At 39.5% G+C, this 25,274-nt stretch overlaps 1 protein-coding gene across 1 annotated transcript in view; it reads right to left on the minus strand.

The window, feature by feature from the left end:
* LOC143023144 (neurofibromin-like) overlaps positions 1 to 25,274 on the minus strand; it is a 375,045-nt gene that overhangs the window by 23,056 nt on the left and 326,715 nt on the right. Inside the window, exon 54 of the mRNA XM_076181656.1 lies at positions 14,492 to 14,684. Within this exon, the coding sequence (XP_076037771.1) occupies positions 14,492 to 14,684 (193 nt within the window). The remainder of the gene's footprint in view (positions 1 to 14,491; positions 14,685 to 25,274) is intronic.

A 25,274-nucleotide genomic window follows, 5' to 3' on the forward strand; every position in this document is an offset into this window, starting at 1 on the left:
TTGAAAATAAAGGTTTTAGAAATACGTTTGATGTGTAATATTGATGATGATTAGAAATTAAGTTTTATAATTTTATAATTTTTAAATTTTCTATGTTTTAAATGCAACTACTGTAATATATTCTTTATTGATAAATAAACGTTTTATGTACTGTAATCCAAAATTGTTATTTTCAGTCTTAAAAATTACTGAAAAGTTAGCGAAAGAAAAAGGTTGCGGTCTCACTAAACGTCGACCAAAGTCGACCAACGCCGACCAAACCCAAACAATAACGGCTTTTGCTCAAATGCATATAATTATGTATTAAAATTAGCATATGGTTGCATTATATGACCTATTTTCTTTAAAATGTGTGATTTTCATGTAATTTGATCAAAGAGAAGTTACGCTTTTATCCTCTGCAAAATTACCAAAGTCGCCCAACGCCGACCAAACACAAACAATGACGGCTTTTGCTCAAATGCATAATTTTATATAAAAATTAGTATTTGGTTGTTGTTGTTGTTGTCGTTCCCTAGACTGTCTGTCCGAGCAGTCCCGTCTCCCCAAGGAATGCCATAGCCGAAACTGGGTTTACCCACAAATCCTTTATAGAGCGTATGGTGTGTTGTTTGCGTGCATGATTGTGTATAATGCATTCTTCCATTATGTGTTGTATGGTATGGGGTGAAGTGTTACATCCTGGGCAGCTGTTCACAACGCGGTCATCCAGCCTCTTCTGGCAGCTTAGAAGTGCTGGGTGGTGACCGCACCGCAGTCTGGCCAAGTGGACTCTGTCCTTTCGTGGGAGAGAGGATTCAGAAGGGTGGATATCAGGGGGTCTGGCATGCAGCAGTGTGTTGTCTTTCAGTGTGTTAATGGAGCGGTGAGTGATATGATTATGAATATGTTTCCGGAGGCTGGTATTTGGTGGTTGTGGAGGAAGAGAAGAGAGTATCTGTGCGTGATAAAGGTCTTTGGGTGTTGTTTTAATGTTTCTTGGTGTGTGTGTGTGTTCTGCTATGTAGTGTAGCGGGTGTAATGTGTTTGTGGTGGCTGCGGCAAGTGTTTGTGTGCCTCTCATGTCGAGGTGGTCCTTGACTTTGAGGACTTTTGTTTCATGGTGTAAATGGTCTGTAGGTGTTGTATTTGTGCAGCCTGTAATTGTTTTTAGGGCTTTGTTTTGTATGATTTGAAGGGTGTTGTGGTGTGTCTCACTGAGATTAGGAGCCCATGCAGGACTCGCATAATTCAACACTGAGCGTATGCATTGTTTGTATATTGTTATATTAGTTTCTTTGTTTTGTCCAAATGTTGTTCCAGTGATTGACTTAAGTGTGTTAAGTCTGGGTGTGCATTTGTTTTTTATGTTTGTGATGTGTTGTTTGAAAGACATGGATGTATCGTATGTTACACCAAGAATTTTCGGTGTGTTTGTGTGTGGTATTAAAGTGTTGTTGATATAGAGATGAGGTATGTATTTGTGTTCTTTTGTCCAGTTGGTGAGAAGTGTTGCTGTAGATTTGGTTGGAGCTATTTTGAGTCTGTTTGTGATGAACCATGTGTTGAGTGTGTCAAGGTATGGCTGGATTATTTCTGCAGCTTTGTCTGTGTTATGATGTGTGCATGTGATTGTTATGTCGTCTGCGTAGGAAGAGATTTGTATTTCTGAGGTGTCTGGCGTGGGTAAGTCATGCATGTATAGATTAAATAGTGTGGGGGATAGAACCGAGCCCTGTGGTACTCCGTTCTTAATGTTTCTGATGTGCGATGATTGGCCATTATATGACACGTAAGCATTCCTACCTGCCAGATAATTGGCCAGCCATTTTTTGGTGTTATTGTGCATGTCTGTGTTATGTATTTTATATGTTAGGTTGTGGCGGGGGATAGCATCAAAAGCTTTACTAATGTCTAATGTTATAAGAAGTGTTCTTTGGTGGGGCCTATCTGAATTGATGCCATCTAAAATTCTTTGTGTGAGGTTTGTCAGAAGAGTGTTTGTGGAGTGTAGTGGCCTAAAACCGTGTTGTGAGTCAGCAAGGGGAATATGTGGTGTGACAAGTTTAAGTATTAGGCGTTCAATGACTTTAGAGGGGGTGCAGAGAAGTGTGATTGGACGGTGCGATGTTGGGATTGTTGGGTCTTTGTTCGGTTTTGGAATGGTGATTATTTTACCATGCTTCCAGATGTCGGGTATAGTGTTGTGTGAATAGCTGTAGTTTGCAATGTTTGTGAGTGCATGTATACCTTGTGGTCCAATGTGTTTTAGGTGGATGTTGCTTATGTTATCAGGGCCACAGGCAGATGAGTGCTTGAGACTATGTATTATGAGTTTTGTCTGACTGTCTATGAAGGGTTAGTATTTTGGTTGCATTATTTGACCTATTTTCTTTAAAATGTGTGATTTTCATGAAATTTTATCAAAGAAGTTACGTTTTTATCACCTGCAAAATTACCAAAGTCGACCAACGCCGACCAAATTATGCATTTGAGCAAAAGCAGTCATTGTTTGTGTTTGGTCGACTTTGGTCATTTTGCAGAGGATAAAAACGTAACTTTTCTTTGATCAAATTACATGAAAATCACACATTTTAAAGAAAATTGGTCAAATAATGCAACCATATGCTAATTTCTATATAAAATTATGCATTTGAGCAAAAGCTGTCATTGTTTGGGCTTGGTCGGCTTAGGTCGACTTTGGTCGACGTTTAGTGAGACCGTTAAAAGTACCGTAATTTCATTAATATAGAATTATTCCTCAAATTTATTAACAATTGCAATTTACTATAAAGATATGCCAATAATATATAAGGTAAATATGGTTTAATTACCTTTATTACCAGTTCTTATCATAATATGAATAATTTCCTGTGTATCTGTGGTTATCGGCAGGCTAGCCTACCAAGTCATCTCACGTAGAATTCAAGGTCTGATTTTTATAATGGTAGTATAAGACGACCCCCAATTTTAAGGGGTGAATTTTTGGATTTTAGGGTCGTCTTATACATGGAAATATACGGTAGGTGTCCATAGTGATGCTCCATATTCTAATTTTGGTCTTAGTGTAACTAGTATTTTCTTTACCATTTCCTCATCCATGTAGTCAAAGGCCACTTTCATTGAACATATTAAATTGTAAGTTTCTCCAACTATTTTGTTTACATGTTTGCCTGGTGTCATGTCATTTGAGATAATTACTTCTAGGTCTCTTTCTGAGTTTACTTTTGTAACTTCCTTTGTAGCAATTTTGTATTAACCCGATATTCTATTTTCACTTTTTCCAAATTCCATTATACTACATTTCTTAATGTTGAAATTCACTTCGTTCTTTATACTCCATTTCCTGACTTTACCCAGGTCTTCTTGAAAAGATCTGCAATCTTTTTCTTTACTCTCTTTAATATTTACCTAGTTGTATTATACGGGAAGGGAGCTATGCTCGTGGTAACCCGTCTTTGTATCTCTCAGCATAAATTTTTTTTCTTAAAATCTTGAATAGTGTTTGCACACACTGTTTCTTTGTCTAATTTGTTCCAAGTATCTATCACTCTGTGTGGGAAGCTATTTTTTTTTCAGATCTCTTCTGTAATTATCTTTTTTTAGTTTCTTTTTGTGTCCTCTTGTTTTTCCATTGTCCCATTTCAATAAGTCATTCTTATCTAAGATTTCCATTCCTTTCATAATTCTAGTTAGTAAGTCTCCTCTTTCTCTTCTTTGTTCCAGAGTTGGTAATTCTAATTTGGACAGTCTTTGTTCATATGTCATTTTGGAAAGAGTTGGTGCCAGTTTTGTTGTTGCTCTTTGTATTCTTTCTAACTTCTTTTTGGTACTGGGTGTCCATAGTGTTGCTGCGTACTCGAGTTTTGGTCTTATTAGTGTAGTTAAAACTTTTTTTTTATATAATTTCCTTGTCCAAATAGGCAAAGGAGTTTATATAACATTCAATTCCTTCATCCATGTTATTCATATAAACAGCAAACATTACCGGAGCCAATACGGATCCTAGGGGTCTCCACTTATCATATTTACTCAATTTGAGTTCTTTTCTCTAAGTACCACTCTCATTTTTCTTCCATTCAAGAAGTCTTTCATCCATTCCAATAATTTTCCCTGTATTCCACCTATTGTTTAAATCTTTCTTAGTAGCTTTTTGTGTGGTACTTTGTCAAATGCCTTTTGTAAGTCCAGGAAGGCACAGTCTGCCTAGTCATTTCAATCTTGTATTATTTCTACCAATCTTGAGTAAAAACATATTAAGTTTGTAGTACATGATCTTCCACTTCTAAATCCAAATTGGTTGGGGTTTAGTATTTTGTTCTCTTCAAAGTGTGTCCATATATTTTTAATAACTCTTTCGCATATTTTTGCAATTGTGCTTGTAAGGGATACCGACCTATAGTTTGTTGGATTTTCTTTATCTCCTCCCTTATATATTGGTATTATATTTCCATTTTTCCAATCTTGTGGTAGTTTTCATTCTTTGAGTGAGAAGTCAATTATTTTGTGTGTTTCATCTGTGAGTTCATCTATACATTATTTTAATATCCAGTTCGCTATTCCATCTGGCCCATGTGACTTTCTGACATCAAGTTTCTTAATTTGGTCCCTTGTTTTTTTCTGCATCACTGACTTAAAATGCCTGGTCATTACTTCAGCCATTTCTACATCTTCTGTGTATTCTTTATTCCCTTCATGCAGTTTCACTTTTTCATGTTTGCCTTTCAGTTTATCATTTACATATCTGTAAAATAGTTTAGGTTATCTTTGCATTTTCCCATTATATCTCTTTCATAGTTTCATTTTTCCTCTCTGCGTATGTCTACATATTCATTTCTCAGTTTGATGTATATTTGCCATTTAGTCACTTTTTTGTCTCTTTTTCCATTTTTTCCAAGCTTTGTCTCTTCTATCTTTAGCATCCCTACATTTTTTATTATACCAACACTTCATGTACACCCTTTTCTGTTTCTGCTTAGGCAAATGTTTATCTGTTCCCTCCTTATATATTTATTTAAAAAATTTCCATTTCTCTTCCATCTTTGTTTCATCATTTGCAAATTTTTCCTAGTTAGCAGTTTGGGGAGAGAGGGGGAAGGGAAAAAAAAAAAAAAATCCAAGTTTTACAAAGTCAGTTTTGTTATACAGTAATCTTCCTTCTCTGTTTCTCGTTCTTTCTCACCACATTTTGTTCCTTAAACTGGAACTCTATTAGTATGTGGTCACTTTTTCCAATTGGTGTCTTATAGTTTATTTCTTCCACAATTTCAGGCTCAGAGGTGAATATCAAGTCTAGTCTCGATGGTTCTTCATTTTGTCTGTATCTAGTGTTTTCTTTGACACCCATCGAGTCAATGTGTAATCAATGGTCATATCCAGTAGGATGTTGACCCAGTGTTCCTCTCCACCTCCCATTGTCAATTCTTCCCAATTTCTTTCCCGTGCATTAAAGTCACCCATAATTACTATGTTTTCTTCATATTTCAGTGTCTCTGTTAATTCATTTTTTGTGTCTTAGGTAATTTTTGTGTGTTCACTGTCAGTCCAAGTCTTAGTTTTTGAGCTTTCTACTTTTCATACTGCTATTTTTGACTCTGTGATCAATTCCACATTATCCTTTCCTTCTGTTGCCTTTATTACATTGAGGTCCTTTCTAGTCAATAGCATGACTCCTCCCCCCCTGTTTGTCCATTCTATTTTTTGACCACCATACTTGATTGTATAGGACCTTTTAGTTTTGTTTCCACAATTCCCATTATGTCTGGTTTCTTTATTGACAAATAGTAGTTTAATTAATTTATTCCAGAAATCATACCATCCATGTTTGTATATGCCACTTTTAATTTTTTCTTTTCTTCTCTCTTTTTTTGGTTTGTTTCCATTTTTCTGATGTACCATTTTCTCAGTCTCAGATCCAGCATTCTCAAAAAAAAAAAAAAAAAAATCACTCTATTCTTTTCTCGTTTTTTTCCTTGGCTTCACTTCTCAGTGCCCTATCTTTCTCTATTTCCTCTTCATTCATTTCCTTTTTTATCCATATATTTTTGTATATTTCACTGATAGTTTTGCTGCTTTTGATAGTATTCCACTATCATTTGAGTTCTTAGTTTGATTTTCATTGGTCTGTAGTTGATTTCCTTTTATAGATTCTGTCCCTCATTTTGAACCACTTTTAGTATCTCCTTCACAATTTCTTTCTCTTCTTTTTCTCTTTGGTATTTGCATACATTGTGTTTCTCGTTGATACAATAAACCACAATGCATTTCTTTTTGTCCACTGTGTCTCTCCCCGTCTGGGGTATTGGCTGCTTGTTATTGTGGCAAAGTAGCATGCAGTCGATACTTTAGAGTCTATATGGGGCGCCTCTACGGACCAGAGCCACACATCATTTTGTCTATGATAGAAAAAAACTCTGTTCATAGAGAAATGATGACACTTTTATACTACGACTGTCCCTCCGTTATGCTGTCCCCCAACCCCTTGTTGCTGTCCTGTACCATTTCTCTGAGTATTCTCTTTCTGTGATGGGGGAATTCCCTATGGTGGGGGAAAAGAATACTGCCACCAAGTATCCCACTTGGATCGTAAGAGGCGAGAAGAAAGGGACGGGGAGTGGGACTAGGCATCCTTCTCCCTGTAGCCCCACGGGGCATATATCCTAAAAACAAAAGAGAAGGCATAAGGGGTGCTGGAGGGCCTCGGACCAGCACCCTAAGGTTTGGGTCTTTTAATGTGCGTGGATGTGGTACAGATGAGAGTAAAAGGGAAGAGATAGGTAGTATGTTTGTGAGAAGAAAGATGGATGTGTTGGCTTTGAGTGAAACTAAGTTGAAAGGGAAGGGTGAGTGTAAGTTTGGGAGTGTAAGTGGGAGGTTATCAGGAGTGAAGAGAGGGCGAGGGAGGGAAGGGGTGGCTATTCTCGTAAGTGAGGAGATAGGTAAACAGGTAGTGGAGTGGAAGGAGGTTTCCTCAAGGATAATGTGGATGAAGGTGAAACTGGGAAAGGAGATGTGGGTCTTTGTAAGTGCATATGGGCCTGGCAGTGAGAAGAGCGTGGAAGAAAGGGAGGACTTTTGGATAGATTTAAATGAGTGCATAGAGGGTTTAGGAAGAAATGTCAATGTAATAGTACTGGGAGACCTTAATGCTAGGGTGGGAAATGGTCCAATTGATGGAGTGGTTGGGAAGTGTGGAGTTCCAGGAAAGAATCGAAGTGGAGAGTTGATGGTGGAAATGTGTCTAGAAAGAGTTGATGATAGCAAATACAGTGTTTCGGAAGAAAGTCAAGCATAAGTACACATGGGAGAAGGTGGTGGAGGGAAGGGTGGTAGATAGAGCACTAATGGATTATGTAGTGGTAAATAGGATTATGATAGGAAGAGTTAAGGATGTACATGTGCTAAGGGGAGAGGGTGGGGGAATATCAGATAATTTTTTGGTGGAAGGTAAGTTGAGAGTGGAGGATAGATGGAGAAAGAGGAAAGGGACAAAAGGTAGGGAGGTTCTTAGAGTGAACTCCTTGAATGAAAAGGAAAAGGAGGAGTATGAAAAGAAGCTGAAGGGGGAGTGGGAGGGAGTAAAGGATGGAGCAGAGATGGGTGTAGAGGAGGAATGGGGATGGTTCAAGGAGGGAGTCTTAAAGTGTGCAAGGATGGTGTGTGGAACAAGAAGGACAGGGGGAAATAGAAGAAAGGGTAGTGAATGGTGGGATGAGGAAACAAAGAAGGTTGTAGAAGAGAAGAAGCGAGCATTCACAGATTGGTTACAAAAGAGGACGGGGGAGTCATATGAGACGTACAAAGAAAAGAAAAGAGAAGTAAAGCAAAAGGTAAAGGAGGCAAAGAGGAGAGCAGATGTGAAATGGGGTAAGAGTATGACAGAAAATTTTGAAAGTAATAAAAAGATGTTTTGGAAAGAAATTAAGAGAGGAAGAGGAGGTGAATCAAGTAGGGAAGAAAAGGTAAAAGGTGCAGATGGAGAGATGATAATGGAAGAGAAGGCAGTAGGGGAAGATGGAAAGAATATTTTAGGGAGTTGCTAAATGTGAAGGAGGATAGGGAATGAAAGATAGCTGCAGTGGGAAATGCGAAGAAAATGAGAGTGATGAGTGAGGAGAATGGAGGAGAAATAAGGAAGGATGAGGTGAAGGCAGTTGTTAAGATGATGAAAGCAGGTAAGGCACCTGGTCTGGATGGATGCCATGCAGAATGTCTGAAAAAGGGAGGTTCAGTGATGGTGGACTGGTTGGTGAGGTTATTTAATGTTTGCTGGAGAGAGGGTAGAGTGCCGGAGGACTGGAGAAGTGCCTGTATAGTTCCTCTTTACAAGGGAAAAGGGGACAAGTGTGAATGTAGTAGTTTCAGAGGGATTAGCTTGTTAAGTGTAGTAGGGAAGGCTTATGGGAGGATCTTGATTGAGAGGATTAGGAGAGGAACAGAAGGAGTAATTGGTGAGGAATAGTGTGGATTTAGGACAGGTAGAGGTTGTGTAGATCAGATCTTTGTGGTAAGACAGATATGTGAGAAAGCTATAGGAAAGGGGAAGGATGTTTTTTGGGCTTTTATGGATCTGGAAAAGGCTTATGATAGGGTAGACAGAAAGGCACTGTGGGAGGTTATGCAGATTTATGGGATAGGAGGAAAGCTTTTGGGAGCTGTCAAGAGTTTTTATGAGAGTAGTAGAGCTTGTGTCAGGATTAGAAATGGAGAGAGTGAGTGGTTTGAAGTAAAGGTGGGACTTCGTCAAGGATGTGTTATGTCGCCCTGGCTGTTCAACTTATACATGGATGGGGTGGTGCGAGAGGTGAATGCTAGGGTAGTGGGTCAGGGAATGGAGATGGTTAAAGAAAATGGAGAAAAGTGGGAGGTGAGCCAGCTGTTGTTTGCGGACGACACTGCGCTTGTGGCAGGGTCAGAGGAGGGATTGAGGAAGCTGGTGGCAGAGTTTGGGAGAGTATGTGATAGAAGAAAGCTAAAGATAAATGTGGGTAAAAGTAAGGTGATGAGATGTACAAGGGGTGAAAGTGGCAGTAGACTGGAAGTGAACATTAAGGGAGAGCGACTGGAGGAAGTGGATAGTTTTAGATACTTGGGTGCAAGTGTAGCAGGAAAAGGTGGAGTGAAGGTGGAGGTAGAATGTAGATTGAAAGAAGCGAGTAAATGCCTTGGTGGATTAAAGAGTGTAATGAGGAATAGACATTTAGGAATGGATGCGAAGAGGAGACTGTATGAAGGAGTGATTGTGCCAACAGCACTGTATGGGGCAGAAATGTGGAACATAAGAGAAGAAGAGAGAAGGAGTTTGAATGTGTTTGAGATGAGGTGTCTGAGAAGTATGGTGGGGGTTACTAGGCTGGATAGAGTGAGAAATGAGGAGGTGAGGAGGAGAACAGGGGTGAAAAAGGAGCTGGGAGATAGGGTTGATGAAAGAATATTAGGATGGTTTGGACACATGGAAAGAATGAGTGAAGAAAGACTAGTAAAAGAGGTATGGAAGGCAGATGTGGAGGGAGTGAACATGAGGGGACGTCCTAGGATGAGGTGGATGGATGGGGTGAAGGGGGCTTTGGGGAAGAGGGGAATGTCTGTTGAGGAAGGAAGGGAGAGGACGGAAGACAGAGGTGAGTGGAGAATGGTTGTATATGGATGATGCTGTGATTGCATGAGGAGGAATGGGCGGGGGGGTGGGGTAGTATGTGTGAGTAAATTTTGACGCAGCCCGAAGAGATTTCTCCCCGTCCTCTCCTTATATGCAAGGGGGGACGGAGAGGGGGGGTCGCCGATTAAATGAAGCGGCCTTGCTGTGGATGTGCTGTGTCTTGCGACACTGCTTCTGACCCAGGGCGGTGGGCAAGGTGCAGGGATGACCCGTCATCTAGGAGGTGCTCAGATGAGAGGGAGGGTGGGAGGGGTGTGGAGTGTATTTAGGGATGAAATGGGTGGGAGTGTTTTTATGCCTTTCCCTTTTTGGCTACCTCCCTTGAAAGGGGGAAAAAGCCTTGGTATATGTATGTATGTGTCTCTCACCCCATTTTCCTTTTCTTTGATCACCTTGATCACTGTTTCCTTTGCATTCTCTTCAACCTGCTGCTGTACTATTTCTTTGAATGAGAGTTTTTTATTTTCATGTTCCTGTTTCCACTGATTTATTTTGTTCAGATCGGTCTCCTTGATTGATTCTTCCATCTTTTCAGTTACTGCTTGTAATTGTTCATTAATCTCATTCTTCAGTTCTTCTTTTGTATATCTAACTTCATTTACCTTTCTTTCATTTTCCTTTTTGATCACACTCAGTTAACTTTTTAGATTGTTCGTCTTAGTATCACCTCGTTAGTTGTGCGTAAGTTGGATACCTCTAGTTGTAAAGCTTTATGGTCTAATCTTAAATCAATCAATTCGTTTGCTAAGTTGTCAATTTCTCAATTCCTTATTGCTCTGCAAATCCTAATATCTCTATGTCCATAGTTTTATCCATTGATTCCCCTTGCCTCCTAAATCCCAAAATATAAATCATAATTGATATAACTGCTAGTCGCCCACAGAGTAACATTTAAACACTTTTTTTTTTTTTTTTTTTTTTTAAATAATAATTCCCAATGGGGACTCAACTCTGGATATATCCCCTCTTGGTTCATTCATTGATCCTTATTTGTTCTTTGTTACTTTCCATTTTGTGCTAAAACTATGATTCTAAGAACTGGACCGGTTACATACCTTGTAGGTCTCATGAATTCATATTGTTTTTCGCCTAAATTGACAAGTGGTTTTTCATGTTCTAGCAACAAACAGCTAGTGCGGTGCTCACTCTTTGCACCTCCTTCCTCTGCCACTGCTTATGACTGAGTGTATTTACCTAGTTGTATTTTATGGGATGAGAGCTATGCTTGTAGTGACTCGTTTTCATATCTCTCTGCATCCAGTTTATTCTTAAAATCTTGTATAGTTTTGGCATTCACTGTTTCCCCATTTTGTTTGTTCAAAGCATCAATCACTCTATATAGGAAGCTATTCTTTTTCAAATCTCTTCTGTAACTGTCCTTCTTTAGCTTCTCATATACTCTTGTTTCTCTTCTGTCCCATTTTTATAAGTTGTCTCTATTAAGAATTTCCATCCCTTTTCATAATTCGGTAAATGATCAACAAATCACTTCTTTCTCTTCTCTGTTCCAGTGTTGATAGATGTAATTTATCCAATCTTTGTTCGTATGTCAAATTTTAGAATGTAGGGGCCATTTTTGTCACTGCTCTTTGAATTATTTTTAATTTCCTTTTTTTTTTTTTTTTTTTTTTTGTACTAGATGCCCATAGTGTCACAGTATACTCCAATTTAGGTCTTATCAGTGCAACCACTATTTTCTTTACCAATTGTTCATCCATGTTGTCAAAGGCCACTTTCATTGATCTTAATAAGTTATAAGTCCATCCAACTAATTTATTGACATGTTTATCAGGTGTCAAGTCACTTGAGGTAATCACTCCCAGGTCCCTTTCCGAGTCGACTTTTTAAACTTCCTTGGTACCAATTATATATTGACCCGATATTCTATTTTTACTTTTTCCAAATTCCATTATACTACATTTCTTTATGTTAAAGTTCACTTCACACCTCTGACTCCATTCCCATATTTTTTCTAGATCTTCTTGTAGCGATCTGCAGTCTTCTACTGTGCTTACTCTCTTGAGTAATGTGGCATCATCAGCAAAGAAGTTCATGTAACACATCACTCTCTCATCCATACCAGTTATATATATTGCAAACATTAAAGGAGCCAATACAGAACCTTGCAGGACACCACTTATCACATCTTCACAGTTTGAGTTTTTGTCTCTAAGTACCACTCTAATTTTTCTCCCACTTAAGAAATCTTTCATCCATTCCAGAAGCTTACTTTGTATTCCTATTATTTCAATTTTTCTTATTAGCTTTTTATGTGGTACTTTTTCAAAAGCCTTCTGTAAGTCCAAGAAGTCACAATCTGCCCAGCCATCTCTTTCTTGTATTATCTTTATTAATCTTGAGTAAAAACATTAAGTTTGTGGTACACAATCATCCACTTCTAAAGCAAAATTGTTTAGGGTTTAATATTTCATTCTCTTCCAAGTGTTTGATCCATTTCCTCCTGATAAGCTTTTCACATATTTTTGCTACTGTGCTTGTAAGGAATACTGGTCTGAAGTTTGTAGGATCGTCTTTGTTTCCTCCTTTATATATTGGTATGATGTTTGCATCTTTCCAATCTTGCAGTATCTTTCCTTCTTTGAGTGAGAAGTCTATTATCTTGTATAATTTGTCTGTTAGTTCATCTATACACTCTTTCAGTATCCAATTTGCAATTCCATCTGGTCCATGTGATTTCCTAACATCTAGGTTTTTTATTTGGTCTCTTATTTCTTTCATTTTAGGGTATCTTTCTCATCCATCTTCCCAAATTCGTGAGCTCTCAATTGTAAAAGCAGACCTGAAATGTATGATCATAACTTCAGCCATTTCTATGTCATCTATATATTCTTTATCTCCTCCACGCAGTTTTACAATTTCGTATATGTCTTTTATCATTTACATATCTGTAAAAGAGTTTGGGTTGATCCTTACATTTGTCTATATCTTTTTCATAATTTTTCTTTCCTGCATATATTCACGTATTCATTCCTAAGTTTTATATATGTTTGCAATTTTGATGTTTTTTTTTTCTTTTTTCCATGTTTTCCAGGCTTTGTCTCTTCTGTCTTTAGCCTCATTCCACCTTTTGTTATACCAACACTTTATATATCTTTTTGCTTCTTCTTTGGTACATATTCATCAACTCCTTCCTTATACTTTTCTTTAAATATGTTCCATTTGTCTTCCATCTTTGTTTTCTCTTTGGAAAATTGATCCCAGTTTGTGTTTTGGAAAAATTGTCCAAGTTTTACAAAATCTGTTTTTTGTACATTAACTTTCCTTCTCTATTATTTTTCATTCCTTCTCACATTGTTTTGTTCTTTTAATTCAAACTATTAGTATGAGGTCACTCTTCCCAATAGGTGTCTTAACTCAATTTGTTCGCGATATCAGGTTCAGAAGTGAATACTGAGTCTAGTTTCGACAGTTCTTCATTGTTTCTATTTATTTTGTTGATATGCATACCTGGTGACACGTCTTTGTTAATAATTACTCCTAGGTCCTTTTTGGAGCTAACTTTTCTTACTTCCTTTGTACCAATTTTATATTATCCTGATATTCTTTTTTCACTTTTTCCAAACTTCATTATACTACATTTCTTGATGTTGAAGTTTACTTCCCACTTTTGTCTCCATTCCTAGACTTTGTCCAGGTCTCTCTGTAGTGATTCAGTCTTTTTCTGTACTTTCTTTAGTAGTTTTGTGTCATCTGCAAAAAAGTTCATATAACATTCTACACTTTCATTTGTGTCATTTATATATATAGTAAACATTATTGTAGCTAATACATAACTTTGTGGTACTCCACTTATAATTTCTTCCCAGTTCAATTTTTATCTATAAATACCACCCTTATTTTTCTCCCATGCAAGAAATCTTCCATCCACTTCAATAAATTTCCTTGTACACCTCCTGTTATTTTGAGTTTTCTTATGAGCTCTTTGTGTGGTACTTTATCAAATGTCTCTTGTAAATCTAGGAAAGCATAATGTGCCCATCCATCCCTTTCTTGCATTATATCTATTAACCTTGAATAAAAACAAATCAACTTTGTGGCACATGTTCTTCCTTGGCTAAAGCCAAATTGTTTTGGATTCAGTATATTGTTTTCTTCCAGATGTTTAGTCCATCTACTTTTGATAACTTTTTCACATATTTTAGCTATTGTGCTTGTAAGGGAGACTGATCTATAGTTTGTTCACAGTATAACCCAAAGACCTCACCATATATGAGCCTGGAGCTCTCATCCAGAAGAGCAATAGCAGCCAATCACAAGTCCAACACATGATGCAAGACCATATCGAATCACACTCTATACAATTATGGTGACATTAACAACAGTGGTGCAACCCGCCTTCACCTCAAACCACTCAGTCTCTCTACTCCTGACCCTTGCATCACTACTATCCATATAAAAAATTTGACTCCCCACAACCATAAGAATACTAAGTGAAATTATAATAAACATGAAAATAAATTGAGAATTTACTCTACATATTCAAATCTCTGGGACCATTGATAGGTATTTGTAAGTGGTCCTACAAGATGGATAGCAAAGCTGCCCATATTCAAAACCCATCAATCCCCTCACCTCCATGAGGAGATGCAGCTCTGATAGGCTGATACTAAGTCTTTGCATTGGAGCAAAGACCCTCTACCTCTTTCAGCCAGTGGCATAGAGACAGTCCCAGACTAATACAACAAAGACAACAGTCCATAGTTTCTCCCCAGAGAGATCTGTGGGAAAGCCTAAATACCATTACCAATTGATGTGGGACTACAGATTTTCCAATTCAGTGAAACTCAAGGCAACAAATCATCAATAATGTGCAAAATGTCAAGCATTACTTACCAATCTCGGTGGGTGATGCTAAGGTGAGGGAGGACATAGAGGAGGAGAGGTTGACTGATGCCACTGACAACATTGAGGGGTACTGTGCCAACCCCAGCTCAGAGTTATCATCTCCATCACTTGGCAAACAGGTCTCTACCATTGCTTCCAAGCAGTTTACAAACAACTCTGCATTCTCCGCTGTACAGTTGCTCTGTCATTGAAAAACAGGGTGTTATATGTAACATTACATATGATAAGTAATACACAAGTCACAGCATTACTGCTGTCTCCACAATTATTTAGATTTAAACACAATCAATTTAACCTTTAAATGAAGTATGTATGTATGTATGTATGTATGTATGTATGTATACATACATATGCATACACTGATTGATTTTGCTTAACATCACAATACCCCCCCCACTTACAGTGGACTTTGTAGCATGGAATTTAATGAACCATGCCTCTAGTTCAACTTGCCCTTTGCAGGGTTCAAACTGCTATCAGCTTGACCTACACTGCAAGTATCGACACCTTAACCAACTCAGCTATATACACATAAACATATCTATATATAGCAAGGGCTTTTTCACCCTTATAAGGTTGGTAGCCAAGTCAAAGGCAAGTACCTACTCCCACCCATTCCACTCCCATCCACTCTTTCTTCCCTCTCATCTTAGCTCTTCATAGATGACAGGTCATCCTTGTATCCCACCCAATGCCCTGGGTCAGAAGCAATGTAAGACACAGCACATCCACAGCCAGGCTGCTTAATCAACAACCCCCTTTCCTGTCCCCTCATGAAGAAAAAGAGAAGATATATACATGTATATACACACACACTTATGCACAGACACCTAAGCGAAAGGAAGTGCCGAGTTGTGAGCGTGCCTATCTAGCGGTTTCGTCACCAATAACGAAGGAAACCTATTGCTATTGTGCAAAATGGATATGCTATGGTACTCGTTGTGACCGGTAAAAGTTTTTTCCAGTTCTTGAATTAGGTATAGTTCTGGCAAAATGGAGAAAGATAAAGAAGAAAGAATAACAAATGAACCAACAAAGAGAGGACTTGATGTGAGTATAGTAGAAAGCCCTAGAGGTGTAATCCCCAAACGCCATTGTTTAATAGATACTCCTAGAAAAAACCCAAGGTGGGAAAATAACGTCTTTTCAGGATTTCAAAGAAACCCAGGTGAAGTAGGTAAAAGTTTAGATATAGACAGAGAAATTAGATATAGTAATGCACTAAGAAATTGCGAAGTAAATGACTTAATGGAAGAAATCATAGATTTGAAACTGGATTACCAAGCTGTACACAGGGAATTGATTACATTGCAAAAGAGTAATGAGCAAACGATTAAAGAATTAAGTGACCTAAAGAGTGAAATTGAAATTCTTAAGAGAGAAAACGAGAGAATGAAAAATGAGGATAAAAATAAAAATGATGAACTGAAAAAGGAGGTCAAAGAGCAGTAGAAAGTAGTGACCAGAAAAGAGGCAGTCAATCAAAGAAACAGACCTCATTGAAATAAAAAATCAATGGAAACAAGAACAGGAAAATCAAGAAATATCTTTTAGAGAAATATTACAAAAGCAGATGGAGGAAAATACAAAAGAAAGTTATGAAAGTAATTAAAGAAAAGGAAAATTGGGTGAGAGATACATACATACATATACCAAGGCTTTTTTCCCCTTACAAGGGACGTAGCCAAAAAGAAAAAGGCATAAAATCATTCCCACCCATTCCATCCCTAAATACACTCCACTCCCCTCCATCCCCCCTCCCATCTTAGCACCTCATGGATGACGGGTCATCCCTGGACCTTGTCCACTGCCCTGGGTCAGAAGCAGTGTCGCAAAACACAGCACATCCACAGCAAGGCCGCTTCATTAAATCGGCAACCCCCCCTCTCCGTCCCCCCATTGCATAAAAGGAGAAGAGGGGGAGAAATCCCTTTAGGCTGCATCAAATTTTGCTCACACATACTACCTCAACCCCAATCCCCCCACCCATTCCACCTCATGCATCAAAGCATCATCCATACACAACCATTCTCCATTCACCTCTGTCTTCTGTCCTCTCCCGTCCTTCCTCAACAGACATCCCCCTCTTCCCCAAAGCCCCCTTCACCCCATCCATCCATCTCATCCTAGGAGGACCCCTCATGTTCACTCCCTCCACATCTGCCTTCCATACCTCTTTTACTAGTCTTTCTTCACTCATTCTTTCCATGTGTCCAAACCATCCTAATACTCTTTCATCAACCCTATCTCCCAACTCCCTTTCCATCCCTGTTCTCCTCCTCACCTCCTCATTTATCACTCTATCTAGCCTAGTTTTTTTTTTCTTTTTTAGGAATGTCCCCTTTTGGGGCTACAGGTAGGACTCCTAATCCCATTCCCCCGTCCCTTTTTTGTTGCCTTTTACGACTCAAGTGGAAAGACTTGGTGGCAGTATTCTTTTACCCCACCACAGGGTAGGTAGGCAAAAAAAGGAAATGAATATTCAGAGGAATGGTACAGGACAGTAACAAGAGGTTGGGGGGACAGCATAACAAAGGGACAGTCATAGTATAAAAGTGTCATCATTTCCCTATGTACAGAGTTTTCCTCTATCACAGACAAAATGATGTGTGGCTCTGGTCCGTAGGGGCGCCCCATATAGACCCTAAAGTATCAACTGCATGCTACTGTAACAATAATATGCAGCCAATACCCCAGACAGGGGTGTGGGTGGGGGATGGGGGGTGAGGAAGTATGTACAAGAAAAAATTTGACGCAGCCCGAAGGGATTTCTCCCCCTCTTCTCCTTTCCTGGATCAGGGGACGGAGAGGGGGATTGCTGAATTTATGAAGCGGCCTTGCTGTGGATGTGCTGTGTCTTGTGACACTGCTTCTGACCCAGAGCAGTGGACAGGATGCAGGGATGACTTGTTATCCAGGAGGTGCCAAGATGGGAGGGAGGGAGAAGGGTGGAGGGGAGTGGAATATATGGGAAATGAAATGGGTGGGAGTGATTTCTATGCCTTTTTCTTTTTGGCTACCCCCCCATGTAAGGGGGAAAAAGCCTGTGGTATATGTATGTATCTAGCCTAGTAACACCCATCATACTTCTCAGACACCTTATCTCAAACACATTCAAACTCCTTCTATCTTCCTCTCTTATGTTACATGTTTCTGCCCCATACAGTGCTGTTGGCACAATCACTCCTTCATACAGTCTCCTCTTAGCCTCCATTCCCAAATGTCTATTCCTCATTACACTTTTTAATCTACCAAGGCATTTACTCGCTTCTCTCAATCTACATTCTACCTCCACCTCCATTCCACCCTTTTCTGCCACATTTGCACCCAAGTATCTAAAACTATTCACTTCCTCCAGTCGCTCTCCCTTGATGCTCACTTCCAGTCTGTTGCCACTTTCACCCCTTGTACATCTCATCACCTTACTTTTACCCACATTTATCTTCAGATTTCTTCTTTCACACACTCTACCAAACTCTGCCACCAACTTCCTCAATCCCTCCTCCGATCCTGCCACAAGCGCAGTGTCGTCCGCAAACAGCAGCTGGCTCACCTCCCACTTTTCTACATTTTCTTTAACCATCTCCAATCCCTGACCCACTACCCTTGCATTTACCTCTCGCTCTACCCCATCCATGTATAAGTGGAACAGCCAGGGTGACATAACACATCCCTGACAAAGTCCCACCAAGTTGAACAGCCAGGGTGACATAACGCATCCCTGACAAAGTCCCACCTTTATCTCGAACCACTCACTCTCTCCATTTCTAATCCTGACACATGCTCTACTACTCTCGTAAAAACTCTTGACAGCTCCCAGAAGCTTTCCTCCAATCCCGTATATCCGCAAAAACTCCCACAGTGCCTTCCTGTCTATCCTGTCGTGAGCCTTTTCCAATCCATAAAACCCAAAAAACATCCTTCCCCTATCCTATAGCTTTCTCACATATCTGTCTTACCACAAAAATCTGATCTACACAACCTCTACCCATCCTAAATCCACACTGTTCCTCACCAATTACTCCCTCTGTTCCTCTCCTAATCCTCTCAGTCAAGATCCTCCCATAGGCCTTCCCAACTACACTTAACGAGCTAATCCCTCTGAAACTACTACACTCACACTTGTCCCCTTTTCCCTTGTAAAGCGGGACTATACAGGCACTCTTCCAGTCCTCTAGCAATCTACCCTCTCTTAAACAAACATTAAATAACCTCACCAGCCACTCCACCATCACTATACCTCCTTTTTGTTAGACATTCTGCATGGCATCCATCCAGACCAGGTGCCTTACCTGCTTTCATCATCTTAACAACTGCCTTCACTTCATCCTTCCTTATTTCTCCTCCATTTTCCTAACTCATCACTCTCATTTTCTTAGCATTTCCCACTGCAACTATCTTTCCCTTCCTATCCTCCTTCACATTTAGCAACTCCCTAAAATATTCTGCCCATCTTCTCCTTACTGCCTTTTCTTCCATTATCATCTCTCCATCTGCACCTTTTACCTTTTCTTCTCTACTTGATTCGCCTCCTCTTCCTCTCTTAATTTCAAAGTTTTCTGTCATACTCTTACCCCATTTCACATCTGCTCTCCTCTTTGCCTCCTTTACCTTGTGCTTTACTTCTCTTTTCTTTTCTTTGTACCTCTCATATGACTCCCTCATCCTATTTTGTAACCAATCTGTGAAAGCTCACTTCTTCTCTTCTACAACCTTCTTTGTTTCCTCATCCCAACATTCACTACCCTTCCTTCTATTTCCTCCCATCCTTCTTGTTCCACACACCATCTTTGCACATTTTGTGACTCCCTCCTTGAACCATTCCCATTCCTCCTCCACTCCTAGCTCTACTCTGTCCTTCACTCCCTCTCACTCCTCTCTCAGCTTCTTCTTGTACTCCTTTTCCTTCTCATTTAAAGAGTTCACTCTAAGCACCTCCCTACCTTTTGTCCCTTTCCTCTTTCTCCATCTATCCTCCACTCTCAACTTACCTTCCACCAAAAAATTATCTGATATTCCCTCACTCTCTCCCCTTAGCACATGTACATCCTTAATTCTTCCTATTATACTCCTATCTACCACTACATAGTCCATTAACGCTCTATCTACCACCCTTCCATCCACCACCCTCTCCCATGTGTACTTATGCTTGACTTTCTTCCGAAACACTATATTTGCTATCATCAACTCTCTAGACACATTTCCACCATCAACTCTCCACTACGATTCTTTCCTGGAACTCCACATTTCCCAACCACTCTGTCAATTGGTTCATATCCTATCCTAGCATTAAGGTCTCCCAGTACTATTACATTGATGTTTCTCCTTAATCCCTCTATGCACTCATTTAAATCTATCCAAAAAGCCTCCCTTTCTTCTACACTCTTCTCACTACCAGGCCCATATGCACTTACAAAGACCCACATCTCCTTTCCCAGTTTCACCTTCATCCACATTATCCTTGAGGAAACTTCCTTCCACTCCACTACACATTTACCTATCTCTTCACTTACTAGTTTAGCCACCCTTCTCTCCCTCGCCCTCTCTTCACTCCTGATAACCTCCCATTTACACTCCCAAACTTACACTTGCCCTTCCCTCTCAACTTGGTTTCACTCAAAGGCAACACATCCATCTTTCTTCTCACAAACATACTACCTATCTCTTCCCTTTTACTCTCATCTGTACCACATCCATGCACATTAAAAGACCCAAACCTTAGGGTGCTGGTTGGAAAACTCCTAGACCCTCTTATGCCTTTACTATTTTAAGGGAAAAGGATGCCTGGTCCCAATCCCAGTCCCATTTTTCTCGCCTCTTACGATCCGTGCAAATACTTGGTGGCAGTATTCTTTTGCCCCCACCACAGGGTAGGTAGGCAAAAAAGGAAATGAATATTCAGAGAAATTGTACAGGACAGTAACAAGGGGTTGGGGGACAGCATAACGGAGGGGCAGTCGAAGTATAAAATGGAAAAAAGAAAAACATCTAAATGGCAAACATATATAAAACTTAGGAATGAATATGTGAATATATGCAGGAAAGAAAAAAAGAGTATATGAAAGGGATATCATGGACAAATGTATGTATCAACCTAAACTCTTTTACAGATATATAAATGACAAACTAAAGGATAAACATGAAATAGTGAAACTGCATGAAGGAGATAAAGAATACATAGATGACACAGACCAGGTGGAATTGCAAATTGGATACTGAAAGAATGTATAGATGAACTGACAGACAAACTATACAAGATAATTGACTTCTCACTCAAAGAGGGAAAGGTGCCGCAAGATTGGAAAGATGCAAACATAGTACCAATACATAAAGGAGGAAATAGGGAAGATCCTACAAACTTCAGACCAGTATCCCTTACAAGCACAGTAACAAAAATATGCAAAAAAGGTCATCAGGAACAAATGGTCCAAACACTTGGAAGATAACAAAATAATAAACCCCAAACAATTGTATTTTAGAAGTGGAAGATCGTGCACCACAAACCTAATCTGCTTTTACTCGAGATTAAACAAGAAAGGGATGGATGGGCAGATTGCGCCTTCTTGGATTTGCAGAAAGAATTTGACAAAGTACCACACAAAAAATTAATAAATAAAATTGAAAAAATAGGAGGAATTCAAGGCAAACTGTTGGAATGGGTGAAGGATTTCTAAATTGGGAGAAAAATGAGAGTGGTACTTAGAGACAAAAATTCAAACTGGGAAGATGTGAAGAGTGGCATCCTGCAAAGCTCTGTATTGGCTCCTTTAACCCCTTCCATACGGTGCCGCACACGTAGGCATCATGGACTTAGATCTCGGTGGCAGCAGCCAATGCCAGCCGTACGACGTGTCGTAATAATACTCGCATCATAAAATATAGTCACCGCTTATATCGATCGTTCTCTCTTCACCCGTGAATTTTGATAACCATAGAAAATGCGATTACAAAGGAATTAGAAAGAATGTCATTATGGAGGGGCGACTACAATAAATATAATCAAGACGCCGATATGGCAGCCTCGCGAATACACTCGCTCCCCATGACGCCTACGTGTGCGGCACCGTATGGAAGGGGTTAATGTTTGCCATATACAGTATATAAATGATATGAATAAGGGAGTAAATTGTTACATGAACTTCTTTGCTGATGATGCCAAATTACTCAAGAGGGTATGAACAGAAGAAGATTGCAGATCGCTACAAGAAGACCTGGACAAAATATGGGAATGGAGTCGGAGATATGAGATGAACTTCAACATCAAACAATGTAGCATAATGGAATTTGGAAAAAGTAAAAATAGAGTTTCGGGACAATATAAAATTGGAAACAGAAGTGAAAAAAGTAAACTCAGAGAGGGATCTAGGAGTGACTTGCCACCTGACAAACATGTAAATAAATTATTTGGAAAGACTTACAACTTATTAAGATCAATGAAAGTAGCCTTTGACTACATAGATGAGGAGATGGTTAAAAAAATAATTGTTACACTGATAAGACCAAAATTAGAATATGCTGTATCATGTGGGTACCTAGCACAAAAAAGAACATAAGAGAATTAGGAAGAATCCAAAGAGCAGCGACAAAAATGGCACCCACACTGTCAAATCTGACATATGAACAAAGATTGGAGAAATAACAGTTGTCAACACTAGAACAGAGAAAGGAAAGAGGCCATTTGTTAACCATTTTCAGAATTATGAAAGGGATGGAAGTTCTTGATAGAAATTACTTATTAAAGTGGGACAGAAGAGAAACAAGAGGACACGAAAAGAAACTAAAGAAGGACAGTTACAGAAGATATGTGGAGAGAGAGAGAGAGAGAGAAAAAAAAAAAGAGCTTCCCACATAGAGTGATTGATGTCTGGAAGAAACTGAACTGAGAAACAGTGAATACCAGAACTATACATGATTTTAAGAACAAACTGGATGTGGACTGATATGAAAACGGGTCACTATGAGCATAGCTCTCATCCAGTAAAATACAACTAGGTTAATACAAGATGCAAAAGATTAATGGAAATCATCTCAATATCTCTAGGGAAGGACATGGATGTAACAGACCAGACTGATAGCATGTGTAGGTTAGCTCAGTATAAAAGGAATGGCATGCATTCAAGGCTGAAGTCACAATTTATGGCAAAGTAAGCAAGTCTTGGAAGTTAGCATAAATACATACATATACCAAGGGTTTTTCCCCCTTACACAGGAGGTAGCCAAAGTCAAAGGCATAAATTCACTCCAACCCATTTTATCTCCACATAATCCACTCCAATTCACCACCTCTCCCTCCCCCTTTTCTCTGCTCCTCCTGGACAACGGGTCATCCCTGCATCTCACCCACTGCCCCAGGTCAGAAGTAATACAGAAAGACACAGCACATCCAGAGCAAGGCTGCTTCATCTAATTGGACATTAGGACAAGAGGAAGAGTTAAAAAAATATTTGGATCAGGAAAGATGTTAATGAAGAGGAATGAACAAAGACACAAAAGCTCTTACAGGAAGCCAAAGCCAAAAATGATAGGATAGAAGATGATTATTATTATTTTCTATTTTGAGAGAAAGAAGAGTTGTCAATCAGAATGTGAGGAAATGGAGAAAAAAAGGGGGGGGGGAAGGAAACACTACAAAGAAACTTAATACATACATACATACATATACCAAGGCTTTTTCCCCCTTACAAGGGAGGTAGCCAAAAAGGGAAAGGCATAAAAACACTCCCACCCATTTCATCCCTAAATACACTCCACACCCCTCCCACCCTTCCTCTCATCTGAGCACCTCCTGGATGACGGGTCATCCCTGCACCCTGCCCACCGCCCTGGGTCAGAAGCAGTGTCGCAAGACACAGTACATCCACAGCGAGGCCGCTTCATTTAATCGGCGACCCCCCCTCTCCGTCCCCCTTTGCATATAAGGCGAGGACGGGGAGAAATCCCTTCGGGCTGCGTCAAAATTTACTCACACATACTACCCCACCCCCCACTTCCCCGCCCATTCCTCCTCATGCAGTCACAACATCATCCATATACAACCCTTCTCCACTCACCCCTGTCTTCTGTCCTCTCCCGTCCTTCCTCAACAGACATTCCCCTCTTCCCCAAAGCCCCCTTCACCCCATCCATCCACCTCATCCTAGGACGTCCCCTCATGTTCACTCCCTCCACATCTGCATTCCATACCTCCTTTACTAGTCTTTCTTCACTCATTCTTTCCATGTGTCCAAACCATCCTAATATTCTTTCATCAACCCTATCTCCCAAATCCTTTTTCACCCCTGTTCTCCTCCTCACCTCCTCATTTCTCACTCTATCTAGCCTAGTAACCCCCACCATACTTCTCAGACACCTCATCTCAAACACATTCAAACTCCTTCTCTCTTCTTCTCTTATGTTCCACGTTTCTGCCCCATACAGTGCTGTTGGCACAATCACTCCTTCATAGTATATGCTAATGTTGATGGTTTACTATTAGCCAGATTGGAGATAAATGACTACTTAGGGTTAAATGAGCTTGATATTTTGTGTCTAGTAGAGACCAAACTCCCAAAAATGTTGATCTACTGTTGGGGAACAATAGATACACCTGGAGAAGAGACAGAGAAGATAAAGTAGGTGGACGGATAATGTCTGTGGTGAGATGTGACATAAAGGTGGAAGAAACAAATGTGAGTGAAGGCAAGGCAAGGCTGAAGCAATCCACCTAAAAATTTGTACTAATGGGCAGAATAAAAGAGACTTCATGGTGACATAAGTCCCTCCCAGGACAAGAGCCTGGAATGAAGCTGAATATCACAAAATGTTATTGGACACAGCTCTTTTTCTAAACAGAACTAGTGAACAAACTAGCATTTTAGTCTTTAACAAATATCTTTAATTGGTGTGAGGTCAACTGTGAGGAATGGGAAGTAAGCAGCAAAGCAGATTTCTGGGAGAATACCCTGTTAAGTATGGCAATGGAGAACACAATGACCCAGTGTCTAAAGTGTGTTAACCAGGAAAGAGATGACATTCCCACATGATTTGATCTGCTACTAACCAAAGAGCCAGACATCATCAGCTCATTGATCTACCTTTGCTCCACAGGAAAAAAATGACTATGTAACAACTAAATATCAGCTGGAGGATGAGGAAAGAGAGCCAAAGAATGGATCACACAGGCAAGGGAGACTCAACTGAAAGCAGATTACTTAGGGTTGAAAAAATTCTTTGAAGAAGCAGACTGGGAGGAATTCATGAATATTATGGGAATAAGGAGGAAATGGGAAAACTTTCTTGACATTTACAACCAAGGAGTGAACAAACATGTGACAAAAATTTGTGGAAGAAGCAGAAAAAGGACTGGTTTAACAAAAAGTGTGAGATTGCAAAATAGGCCAGGGGCATGGCTTAGGGAAAATGGAAGAAAAGAAAAAGCAATAAAACAAAAGAAGCTTACAAACAAGCTAGAAATGACTATATAAGTATTCACAAAAAGAAAGCAAGTTTGAAAGAGGTGTAGTATATTTAATGCAAAGATGAACCAAAATTGTTTTACAGATTTATAAATGGTTAATTGAGGCATAGGAAAGTAATACTGGGTGGTGAGGTCTTTGAAAGAGGCTTTAGGCAAAAATAATAAATCAAATTTTCCAATCAGTCTTCAGAAAGCAGACCAATTTTTTGGAGGAAAGTGAGAGGACAAAAACCCAGGTCTAGCAGATATAAATGTAGATGTGAGGGAAGTGCCCAATCTCTTGGGATCATTGGATGTGAAAAGAATGAAGGGAAC

The sequence above is a fragment of the Oratosquilla oratoria genome, unplaced genomic scaffold (genome assembly GCF_046742065.1).
Source record: "Oratosquilla oratoria isolate Oo_2021 unplaced genomic scaffold, ASM4674206v1 SCAFFOLD45, whole genome shotgun sequence".
NCBI lineage: Eukaryota > Metazoa > Arthropoda > Malacostraca > Stomatopoda > Squillidae > Oratosquilla > Oratosquilla oratoria.